Below are 12,954 nucleotides of genomic sequence, written 5' to 3'. Positions count from 1 at the left end.
GATCGAGTGCCACCGTGCCACGCTATGAGCTTGTAGATCTGCTATACATACTTAATCAATATTACACGAGAGGGTGTGGGTTTAACGTGATTATTGCCACGACAGGGATGCGGTCAGGAACGAGACAAAGTCGAGTTCCGCAAGCATCACTGAAGTGGCAATAGTCACGTTAAACCACACCCTCTCGTGTAATATTGCAATTATACAACAGTTACCCTTAAAACTTAGAAAATCGCTGAAAGATTTTTTTTTTTAATGACAGATGTAGTCACTACGACCACAAATGTCCCAAGAAACTAGCTAGCCTAGCCACCGAGTTTGCTAGCAGACGCAGAGCAGCTGAATTCTTTGTTTTGATTAGGTGGTGAATGGTGCTGGTTTAACCCACGGCTAGAAGGCTGTTTCAACCAATCAGATTGCTTCCTCGAAACGACCTGTGGTATAATAAAGTATAACAATGCTTAAAACACCAAAAGGGGTTCCCGTTCAGAATGGGTTAAGGATTATGTTATACTTCATTAGCTAAAAATCACACCCGTGTGAACTGAGTGGTGCAAATACACTTATTGTTATAGTTACTGTACATTAGAACCAGGAAAGCATCTGTGTCATAAGTACTCTCCGCATGAATTCAGTCTCAACGTGATGTCGGTGATGTCGGTGATGTCAGTGACGTCACATACTAACCATAGCAACCATGCTCACCCGTACAGGCACAAACACACACGGGTACTAACAAAGCCAGTTGTTGGAGTGGTTTGCACCACTCAAAAATAGCAGATCTACAAGCACCGAGTGCCGCGCTACGAGCTTCTGGAATCTGGAAAATGTGTCACAAATGTTTGAATATATATTCTTGCAGAGCGAACGTTTTTAACTCAAATCTTTGCTTCCCCCCCGGAAGCAAAGAAGGGTCTCTGGAACAACATATTTTCAGATGGGGGTCCGCGGCCAAATTCAGATAATTCTGGGGGTCCTTGACATGAAAAAGGTTGAGCATCACTGACATAGAAACATACAGTATAGGTTTTTCAGAAAACTTTTAGGATTTATATATATATATATATATATTTTGAGGGGCGCCAGCCCTTCCTATACACAGGTTTGTTTCGTAAAGGCCATTGACAATGAAGAGAAAATTTACGTCATAATGTGCCTCATTTACATCATATTGTCTCTTTATTGTTAATCGCGTTTAATGTTTGTGTTGGCACCGTTTGTTTTAAATCACTATTACATCACCTAATCAACATGAGTTAGACTTAGCGCCGATCACTTCACACGGGTGTGATTTTTTTTTAGAATCGGCCTCAGTCCTAACTGGGTTAATGTGCTGATGCTGTATCTCTCTCTCTCTCTCTCTCTCTCTCTCTCTCTCTCTCCCCTGCAGTAATGACTTCAGCCAGCTGGTGGCGTCGGAGTATCTGAGTTTCTTCGACTTCTCTGGACTGACGTTGGATCGGGCGCTGAGGTAATGACTAATGAATGCACTGTCGGCACAGGCGTGCTTGTAGCATTTGCTTTTCATTAAGGGTGCGTTATTAAAACAACACATCTTCCTGTAACATTGAAAGGTAATTCATAACGTTAGCGTACCTGCTGTTGGTCTCTACACACAATTAGGGCTGGGCGATATGACGATATATATCGTCATATATAGACGATAGAAAATGTCTATCGTGAAAAATGTTCTCTATCGTTTATATCGTTGTGTCGCAAAACAAGCGTTACGGCAGTATTTTACGTCACAGCGCCTTCATAACATGCATGAAGGGAGATGATGGCTGACGAGATTCAGAGCGGAGTAGCCTAACACTAAAGTAACTGTTATAAATGCAGGTTTCATGTTGGGTCAAATTGATAAACTGCGTGAGCCACGCATGTTTTACACAGTTGAACAATTGAGCTTGTCCGTTGGGTGCAAACTTCTTCTACTTCTTTCCTCTTACCTGTCTTGTTTTATTGTTCCAAATAAATTATTCCATTTGAAAAGTCCTTAATTCAGCAACAGCTTCCAACAACAACAACAACACAAGACGCTAACTTAAGTTGTGATCATCAAAAAAAAAAAGGAAAAGAAAAACATCCACTCCCATACGCACAGCTGGGCATTGGAGAGTTGACGACGCAGTCACGTTGTCTCTCACTCTATCGCCTGTAGTCAATTAAACATCGTTAAGCTTCCCAACGTCTTTAACAAACTACACTACAGTGACTACAACTACAACAGAACATTTTGATTCCCTATACAGAGCTTAAAATGAACTGAAACAACAACAACTGTGTGGCAGTGAGTGACATGAGGTATTTCTTTTTTCCATAAGACAATTTAATGCAGACTGTACTTCTGTGTCTGAATGGGAAAGTCTTATTTCTTTATTTTTGCTTTTTAATTGTCATAATAATAATAATAATAATAATTATTATTATTATAATTATTATTATTATTATAATTATAATTATTATTATATATATTTTATTTTGTATTCGTTTTGTACTTGCTTTAGGCCTGTCTGTGCATGGGCAGGGCATCAGTATTATATTCATATAATTAGACTGGATATTGTGATTTTACATATTGTAATTGGCATAAGTTTGATATTGGCATAAGTGTTCTTTTCCTGTTTTTTGAGTGGTGCAACCACTATAGACAGTTATGTGTGTGTCCCTGTGTCCCTGTATCCGAGCACGGAAATAGCATAATTATTGTCACCACCAAGTGTCACTGTTGTGCAGCCTAACACACAGACGAGGCCAGGGAGGAGAGCTTGTACAGTACAGTACAGTACAGTACAGTACAGTACAGTACAGTACAGTACAGTACAGTACAGTACAGTACAGTACAGTACAGTACAGTACAGTACAGTACAGTACTCGGCCTGAACAAAAATCTATTTTTTAGATAAAAAAAATCGGTATCGTAAAAAATATGCTATATCGTGAGTATATCGTTATCGTGATAAAACAAATTCTATATCGTGATATGACATTTTGTCATATCGCCCAGCCCTAACACACATTGATGCGGGTGTAATAATAAAGCTCCAAGGACCAATTTCGCCGCCAGGGGGAGCACTGGAGACACCGCAGTGACGCACGCACACTAGGGCATTACTAGTCGACTAGTAAATCCACTAGTCGACCTGGTTGGTACTAGTTGACTAGTTGATAAGAAGAAAAATCCCCCGATTTTGTAGGCCTCACATTTTGTCCCAGAACTGTTCCTCACCTAGTCATGGGTGGAATTGTTCCTCGACACCAAATCATAGACGCACAGGTAAAGAACACGCAGGCTCGATAGCAGAGTAGCATACCTCGGAATGCAAGACTTATCCTGCTAAAGTTAAACACCAAAACAAAGGTGCCCTTGCTCTGCAAACATTGCAATTCAGCGCGTGCGTGTTGTGAAAATGTTACGCAGACTTCTTGTTGACATTGCGGTTGTCCCTTCTTGCACGTGTCAGAACCTTCCTGAAGGCCTTCCCGCTGATGGGAGAAACCCAGGAGAGAGAGAGGATCCTCGTGCATTTCTCCAATCGCTTCTGTCACAGCAACCCACAGATGCCAACGTACGAAGGTCAGGGTGATGAGGATCTTTTTTTTTTAATGTTTTTTTGTGGCTTTCGCCTTTTTATTTTATTTATTTTTTATGGAGGGACAGACAGTAGGCTGACAGGAAATGGGGAGAGAGATGGGGGAGTGACATGCAGTAAAGGCCGTCGGGATCGGGAGTCGAACCCGCGGCACACTGCCAGACTGGATTACCAGCCAAGGTGCCTGGACCATTGAGCCATGGCCCAGGCCGGTGATGAGGATTTTTACTAAACAAAATCAAAGAAAGGGTTTAGTTTATTTAGGATCCCCATTAGCTGTTACACCTGGCAACATATATTCTTCCTGGGGTCCTCACAGAATAATATACATACAAAAAAAAATTAAATAAAAACAACATTACAGATATCACAAAAGAAAAGAAAAAGAATACATTAAAGCACAACAACTACGGTTAGTGCATTCACTCTAGATTACATTAACTGGTATATTGACATAAACAGAATTACAATTTCGCCATATATATAAGAAAAGTCTTTTCTTAAAATGCCTTTTACCCTTAATTTCTGTGATGCATACTGGTAGAGAGTTCCAGAAAGTCATTGCCCTGTACATGACTGTATTCTTCATTGCATCAGTTCTTGGCTTAGGCACTGTAAATCGACCCATTGCAACATGTCTGGTATTATGTCTGTGTCTATCACTGGCATAATGAATGTTTTTATATAAGCATTTTGGTTTTTTATTTGAACAAATGTTCCTAAAAAAATCCAGCCAGACTAGCAGCTAATCTCTGCTCCACCAACAGCCATGACAGCTTCTGATGATTTAACAGTGTATTAGATCTAGTATTGCAGTTCAGGGCAAGGCGAGCTGCCTTATTCTGGGCTATTTGTAATTTACGCAGGTCCTTTTTAGCTGCACTGGACCACACAACTGGACAATAGTCAAGGTGGGATATCACTAGTGCCTGGATGACCTGGACAGCAGATGTTGGAGTTAAAAACTCAGCACGTCTCCTAATCATGGACAAACCCCCTCCCATTTTCTTATTTATGTTTTCAATATGAGTAGACCATGTTAGATGACTGTCTAATGTAACCCCAAGTAGTTTTGTTTAATCTACTGTGGGTGATGTATATCAACAAACAAATTCCTAATTACCAGGGGTCATCGCCATACCGGCTTGTGGAAGTTGTCCACAAGCCACTTAAATAGCTAACCCTGAATTTGACTATAGCAGGCCTGTAACTCTCCTTTGTACACTCTCAGAGTTAAGGGGGTCCATTTGAGAACCACTTGTACTAGTTAGTCAAATCTGGGAATACATTTCTTGCCAAGAATGTTCTTCACCAATGTGTTTGTAAGGGTGTCTGTCTAGTGTCTACTAACATCTCCCACATTGGTTTCTGTTCAACCACCCTAAGGGAATTTTTGACAGCTGCTGAAAGTTGGGGTACCATACAACAACCAATATAAGGCAAAATGTTCTAAATTTCATTATACTTTAAGTAGCATGTGACGTGTCAAACTAGGGGTTTTTCATGATTCTGAACCCATTCCAAGCATTAGTTTAGCACGAAAAACACTCCTTGGGCTAAATTTGGCCATAGCCACTTGCCCAAATGTGCTGACCTCATCACATTTGTGATGACCGCTATGGCCGTTTTGACCCCCGTTAATTACACCTACAACACAAACTAGAAACGATCACAGTTGTGCGTGCGTGCGTGCGTGCGTGCGACAGTGACAGAGCAGCAGCTGACCTTAACCTTCGTGCGTTCATTGTTCTATTACAGATGGAGCCCACACGTTAACCTGTGCCCTTATGCTGCTCAACACCGACCTACATGGACACGTATGGACTGCCTTTTATTACGTTTTCTGTCGCGTTGACCATGTTCACACGGCGGCCATTTCTGCTCTCACTGTATGTGGTGCTCGGGGGTGGGGGCGGGCAGTGGTGGTGAAAGTACTCCCGATGTTTTACTTAAACCATTTTGACCCGAGATCAGATTCTAAAAATGTCTTCTACATCCTGTTTCTATGTCAGTGGTTCTTTGATTTTTCAAAAATAGCAGACCTACAAGCTCATAGCGCGCCACTCCGCCGCAGTCTGAAAACGCACCTCGTCAGACTCCAGCTGAGCCCATATCACTTGCTGTAGCACTTAGCACCTAGCCTCGACGACCTTGCACGTGTATGCAAAGGCTCCACTTGTGTCATTTAGATTTTTTTGGGGCTTTATTCATAGATGTATATCTATGAATAAACCCCCAAAAATCTAAATAGCTAAGTAGCTTGACAGGGAACGGGGAGAGAGATGGAGGGAAGACACACGGCAAAGTTTGTCGGGATCGGGGACTCGAACCGCTTAGCTGGACCGCTTAGCTGGCCCAGGCCATTTAGCTAGCATTTTATGTAGACATAGCACTCTATAGTGTATACTCATAGCTTTATTGTACAGTTTTTCTACTGTTAGAAGTTACTGCTAGGTTGTTAGCTTATTACTTATGATTCTTGATGACTAGTATTTTTATGTATTTGACGTATTACCAGGTGTTGTTCTTGCTTACTGTTAAATCGCTCTGGATTAAGAGCATCTGCTAAATGCCTAAATTGTAGTGGCATCAAAATGTACCGGCACTTAAAGTACCAAAAGTAAAAGTATACTCATTATGCAGAATTCCCCATTTCAAGTTTTCAAATGTATTACACATCTTTTGAAAGTGACGCATTGTGAGCTTGCAGATCGGCTATTTTCAAATGTTTTTTTTTATTTTTTTTATGTATTGGGCTGAAGTGGGTAATGTATGTTTTGTAATAATAATCAAAATCTACAAAGTACAGTATTTGGATCCGAGATGTAGTGGAGTAGAAGTATTGGAAATTGGAAATACTCCAGTAAAGTACAAATACCTCAAAATTGTACTTAGTTACTTAGTTCCCACCACTGTGGACGGGGGTGGTGGGCGGGCGACAATACCCCTGGACCCTGAAGCAAAATGGCCTCCCTTTGAATATGGTCGATTTATAGTAATCACATGTAGCTTGCCACTGCACAGACAAGGTTCTACTAATCTTACTAACTGTGCTACTGTTTTTAACAATGACTTCTCCATTTGTACGTCGGTATTTCTCTCCTAAATTCATTAATTTGTTTGCCATAATTGTGTAAAAAATCTGTCTGTCTTGTCTCAGTATTGTCTTAACCCATTTTGGGCGGGAACCCCTTTTGGTGTTAGCATTATGTTATGCTTTAGCTATTGAGAAATAGCAGATCTACAAGCTCGTAGCGCGCCACCGAGTGGCGCGCTACGAGCTTGTAGGTCTGCTATTTTTGAAAAATCGTTAATTTTGAGGTCAGGCCTAAATGGGTTAACGTAGGGGTTCTCAACCTTTTTGGCCGGGGACCCCCGAAAATGCTTTGGCAACGTCTCGGGACCCCTGCCCCACCCCCTCCCGACCCCCAATATAAATTGACTGCTACAATAACCTTAAACCATTTTGGGCGGGAACCCCTTTTGGTGTTTTAAGCATTGTTATAATTTAGCTATTGAAAAATAGCAGATCTACAAGCTCATATGTGAGCTTGTAGGTCTGCTATTTTTGAAAAATCGTGAAAATAAAATTTAAAAAAAGTTATTTTTTTTTTTTGAAAATATTTTGGGGACCCCCCAAAATAATTTGGCGACCCCCCGAGGGGTCGCGACCCACGGGTTGAGAACCCCTGGGTTAACGTACATGGTTTCTGTATCCGTCTGTCTTTTGCTGCGCTTCCCCTTTGGCTCCGGTCTCCTCCTGCCTTGTTCTCTCAGTGTCTATACACTGCACGCTCCCTCGTCTTTCCCTCTATCTCTCTTTCTCGCTCCCACTCTTTATCCCGGCCTACTTTTTGACCTGTTTCTGTCTCTCCTCTCCTCTATTACTCTCATCCGCTTTAAAAAAGAAACTGGAGCTCTCATGGTCTAAGAAGATACAACTCCATCAGTGTCTTTAATCCTGCCTTGTGCGTTCCCTAGAAGACCATTGATTGATTTTTTTCACTTTGAAGGACCAAACCAAATGCACTCTGTTCGGGCTCCACTGAGTTTCCAGTTTTACACTCTCGATATTACAATCCCATAAGGGTCCATTTGGTTCGTATAACTTATCAATCATTTAGCTTGCGGACCCTCTGGAACCTCCTCAAAGACCCCTGGGTGACCCTAGACCCCATGTTGCGAACAAGTTGCCCTTGACCACCCTGTTAAAGCTCTGTAAATCCTGATTCGTGCTTCAGCAACAAGGTGTCGTGTGACGTGTCGCTCGGGCACAAAAAAGAATTCCACATTTTCCTAAACGTTTTAACCCATTCTGGGCGGGATCCTCTTTTGGTGTTTTAACTAAGCATTATGTTATACTTTAGCTATTGAAAAATAGCAGATCTACAAGCTCATAGCGCGCCACCGAGTGGCGCGCTACGAGCTTGTAGGTCTGCTATTTTTGAAAAATCGTGAAAATGCGGCACAAATCTTTGAATATATATTCTTTCAGAGCGAACGTTAACTTTTTTTATTTCGACGTCAGGCCTGAATGGGTTAAATTGAGAGCTAAATGTCCGTCTCCAGATGAAAAGGCGTTGACACGCTGCACAGCACTTGTTATGTTGGCGAAGCACAAATCGGGCATATCAAATCAGCATAATTCTCCACTCACAGTCACTCTTCCAGTCTTCTATCTGCTGATAGTGGAGAACCTTCCCTTCTAATAAGTTTCTCTCTTTTTTCCCCCCCCCACTGCTTCGGCTCTCTTTCGACCCCTCGACCCCCACCCCCTCCCGCTCCCCCCCCCCCCCCCCCCAAACCCCCTGCTAAACATAATTGGTCCTTTGGTCTGTCCCTGCAGGTGGTGAGTATGCTTGTTGTACTAACATACTAGGCCATGAGCCCTCATCCTCACACCTGGTCCAGTGTTGATTATGTCGACTGAAAAACTATGACGAAAAATGTTCGCCCGCCTACCTTTTTTTTTCACTGACGAAAACTAAATGGAAACTAAATGAAAACTAAGCTATGATGACTAAAACGAAGACTAAATATATTGACAATTTCGTCAACAAATAAAAAAACTAGACTAAAATGTTAGGGACTAGTGGACAAGAGATCCATTAGTCCAGGCATCCAAGTAATTTTACACAGTGCGAGTCTGCGACACGTTGTGAGCTTGTAGATCGGCTTTTTTCAGCAAGTGTAAAATCAGTCATTACGACAGCTTCAAGTCGACTAAATCAACTGTAGATTTAGTCAACAAAAATCGTATGATATTTAGTCGACTAGAACTAGACTAAACACTAAAACATTCCAGGTGACTAAAATATCACTAAAACTAAATGAAGTTTTATTCCAAAGACTATGACTAAACTAAAATAGAACATTTCCTGCCAAAAACAACACGGATCTGTTCTTAGCAGGGGGCGTATCGGTGTGCTCTGAGAATAGCATCAGAATAGCGGAATACTGGGTTGGAACTAAGACACAGGCGATGAACCACTAACCACTAGAAATTTCCCCTAAAAGCTAAAAAGAGACCACGTTGTCGTCTTGTCACTGTCAGGCAGCAAAGCAACATCATCACATGCTTTTTTTTATATGGCCCAGACTGATGACGAGAGAACAGATTGCAATTCTATCAATATTTAATGCATGTATTTTGTATGCTTTATTGTAAAATCGATAAAAAAGAAAAAAATTAATGCATGATCATTTTGGTCAATGCTTAAAGGACCACTTCATCACTTTTCAACCTATCTTCATATAATAGGTCCTCACTAATAATCATGAAAAAATGGCGCAATTTTTTTCTACTCGGCCCGTGTCTCATAGGAGGGCTGTGGGCAGTTCAGAAACCGTCTTCCAGTGACATCATCGATGGGGAATACAAGCTAATAGAAACTGCAGGCTTACTAGTCCTGAAAAGTTGCAATGCGAAAATGGAAGCCATCGTTCTCACGATAATGCAAATCTAAACATTTTTGTAAAAAAAATCTTGTTTAAAAAATAATCTGCCGCATGATGATGTCACTGGAGGACGGTTTCTAAACTGCCCACAGCCCTCCTATGAGAGACAGACTGAGTAGAAAAGTGAGGACCTATTATATGAAGATAGGTTGAAAAGTGGTGAAGTGGTCCTTTAAATGTCAGTAATTGATTGGGTTTTTTTTGTGGACAGAAATTGCTGTCAGGAAAAGTTAGTATTCCTCTGACTCTCTTAAAAAGGCACGGTTACACGTTGTCTCTGTAGTAAGATACTTCAAATGAATGAGGAGTGCAATGTCTTGCAACAACGCTGAGAAATCAGGTGCAGAGCTTAAGCTTTATTCATAGTACATGTTTACAGGAAGCATCACAGGCAAGAAAAACAAAACAAGGAAATGTATCTTAACCAAGTAGACAAATTACAATACAGTAACAAGTAGAGGGAAAAAGTGAGTTAGCCCACACAGTGATGTGAATAGGTTTTCAATGTAATGAGTCCCGGGATGCAGGGATGGTCTTTTAGAGGAGTCCCAGGGACATTTTATGAGTCCCACTTCAACGACGTTAGGAGTCATTATGAATTGCAGCATTTAACTCTCATTTCATTTCATATATGGTTATAATGTGGTTATATTCATGTAGAAAAAAGAAGAAAAAATGATTATTATAACTAAAGCTAGCAAAATATAGTGTATTATTTGTACTGTACGGAGTACAGTAGTGCATCCGGTGGATGCAGAGGTCGTTGTTTCATTGCACCCCTTAACTATAAACTGCGTTTTGGGATGCAAAATGCATCCTATTTTAAACTCTGCCTACATACTGTAAAAGCTAGACTGAAAAAAGCCTACATTAAAAAAAAAACGAAAAAGATTTTTTAATTAAAAACGTAACACGGGGTACCACGGCGTGTGACCAGTAGTTTTTCACACGCATGTGCAGGTACGGCACCGTAACATTACGGTACGGTGCACACGTGCACGCTAGAACTACAATTTTAAATACCGCACCGCTGATTTTTATTTATAATTCACCATTACACCACTGGTTAATCCTTACAGTTGGAGGCCATCGATATTGTCCTTTTCTTTTTGCTGAGGTTTGCGTGATCTGCGCAAAAGGACAGTTAACCCATTTTGGGCGGGAACCCCTTTTGGTGTTTTAAACATTGTTATATTTTAGCTATTGAAAAATAGCAGATCTACAAGCTCATAGCGCGCCACCGAGTGGCGCGCTACGAGCTTGTAGGTCTGCTATTTTTGAAAAATCGTGAATATATATTTATTTCAGAAAACTGGAGGATTTAGAAGGATTTTTTTAAATTTTGAGGTCAGGCCTAAATGGGTCAAATGATAAGGGACAATATCGGTGGCACCCAACTGTATCAACCCATTAAGATCTGAGGCCGATTCTACAAATGCCTTCTAAACCAGTCGTTCTCATTCAAGATTTTTTTCCCCTGCTATTTCTGAATAGCCAACGCTATTAAATTGACACAGACGCTATCCCGGTTTTAACCGGTTAACCACTCTGCTATCGGCTATCCCCCAAAACTATTTCTTTATAGTCATAGTGCTTGGTTGTGAAGCGCTGACCATACAAAGACAGCGGCACAACGTTATGTTATGACATAAAGGGCAGTATTATGCGTGTCTTAAGTACCAGGTCTTATGATTTAACTTAAAGGTATATTCAGTGATTTCACTTAATTCAAATATCACTTATTTTTTCTTATTTTTTGGATAATCCTCCCTACTATAAAGTGTGCTGACCATATAAGGAGTTCCTCTCTGTCCCCAGTGAGCCCCTGGAGTAAAAAAACCCTAGTTTCGGTTTGGGCTTTGGGTGGCAAAGCCTTCATCCAATCAGGATGAGAGGGGCCTTCCTCCAATCATGATTGAGTGGGGCGGGCCTTGGTGCACATGCTGTTGGTCTGTTGTACTTCCCCCACTGTAGAGCGCACATCTTGTTACCGGGGTGGACCGGGGTTTTTTCCAAATTACCCAAATCACTGAATGCTCCTTTAAGACCTGGAGGCGTGGGCAATGCTGTTTGGCCACTCAGAATAGCCAAATGCCATTGATCACGCCTCCAGGTCTTAAGTTAAGTAATAAGACCTGGTACTTAAGACACGCACAATACTGCCCATAGTGTAGGTGTTAGGATAAGGGAATGGATGTTCAGTTGTTGCCATTAAACGGGGGTTTGTGTTCCACAGCACCTCTGTTGTGACCCCAGTCATGGTTCCATCATTCAACTGTTGTTCACCACTTTGTAACGCATGTTTTAAAAAGTGCTATATAAATAAAGTTATTATTATTGCGAACGCAGTGAGCATTTACTATGAGACCCAGCAGATCATGTCTGTGTGTCTGTGTGTCTGTGTGTGTGTGTGTGTGTGTGTGTGTCACGCTGTAACACCACCCGCCCACCACCAGAGGGCGCAGCTGTATCACACACAAAAACACACACACATGCACACGCACGCACGCACGCACACACACACACACACACACACACAAAACTTAACTTAAAAAAAACTTAACTTAAAAAAAAACTTAACTTAAAAAAAAAACTTAAAAAGGAAAAACTTTAAAAAAACTTAACTTAAAAAAAAACTTTAAAAAAAAAACTTAAAGGAAAAACTTTAAAAGGAAAAACTTAAAAAAAAACTTAACTTAAAAAAAAAACTTAACCTAAAAAAAAACCTAACTTAAAAAAAAACTTAACTTAAAAAAAACTTAACCTAAAAAAAAATCTTAAAAAACACAAAAAATGAACTTAAAAAAAACCTTAAAAAATTACGTAATTTATTCTAATTGTTTTTGCAATTTACGAGCTGCGTTCGCTTCCCGCGTTCGCGCGTCTTACTTGTAAATAGTGTACATTGTGATCCTAAAGGCACACATTTTCTATTCACTGGCGCATAGTTGTTTGTGATTTAAGAGGTACTGAATTAACGAGGTTCTTTTAATGTCACATTTTCGAGAGCACTGGCCAATTCCACTCTTTATTAGCCAAAGGCTGCTTAAATGATTGAACCAGTCACAAGACAAAGCTGATGTTTGAAACTGTCCAGTTGCAATGTTTATGTATTAGCTGCTTAATACTGCCACCCAGTGGAGGAACACAGACTTTCATGCATTGACAGCTCAACATTGCATTACATTTGCTTCTGTCTGAAGTTGAACTGTATTATGTGTACCATATGGCATGCTCCACAGTCACACAATGCATTTGATTCCAGAGATAAATATTTTATTACCTCTAATCAATTCAAAACTTGTAATCCCTATGGGATCCAGGATCAGACAATCTAACTACATTTTGTCCAAGTATTTCAAAGCAATTCAGGGTTAGCCTGATTATCAGACTGTAGCTTTCT

General features: G+C 40.7%; 1 protein-coding gene across 1 annotated transcript in view; it reads left to right on the top strand.

Moving 5' to 3' along the window:
- psd2 (pleckstrin and Sec7 domain containing 2) overlaps window positions 1-12,954 on the top strand; it is a 43,813-nt gene that overhangs the window by 13,392 nt on the left and 17,467 nt on the right. Inside the window, exons 3-5 of the mRNA XM_079508563.1 lie at window positions 1,391-1,471; window positions 3,465-3,577; window positions 5,352-5,410. Of these exons, the coding sequence (XP_079364689.1) occupies window positions 1,391-1,471; window positions 3,465-3,577; window positions 5,352-5,410 (253 nt within the window). The remainder of the gene's footprint in view (window positions 1-1,390; window positions 1,472-3,464; window positions 3,578-5,351; window positions 5,411-12,954) is intronic.

Source organism: Electrona antarctica (genome assembly GCF_951216825.1).
Source record: "Electrona antarctica genome assembly, chromosome: 1".
Lineage (NCBI taxonomy): Eukaryota > Metazoa > Chordata > Actinopteri > Myctophiformes > Myctophidae > Electrona > Electrona antarctica.
This window is presented reverse-complemented; position numbering and strand designations above follow the sequence as displayed.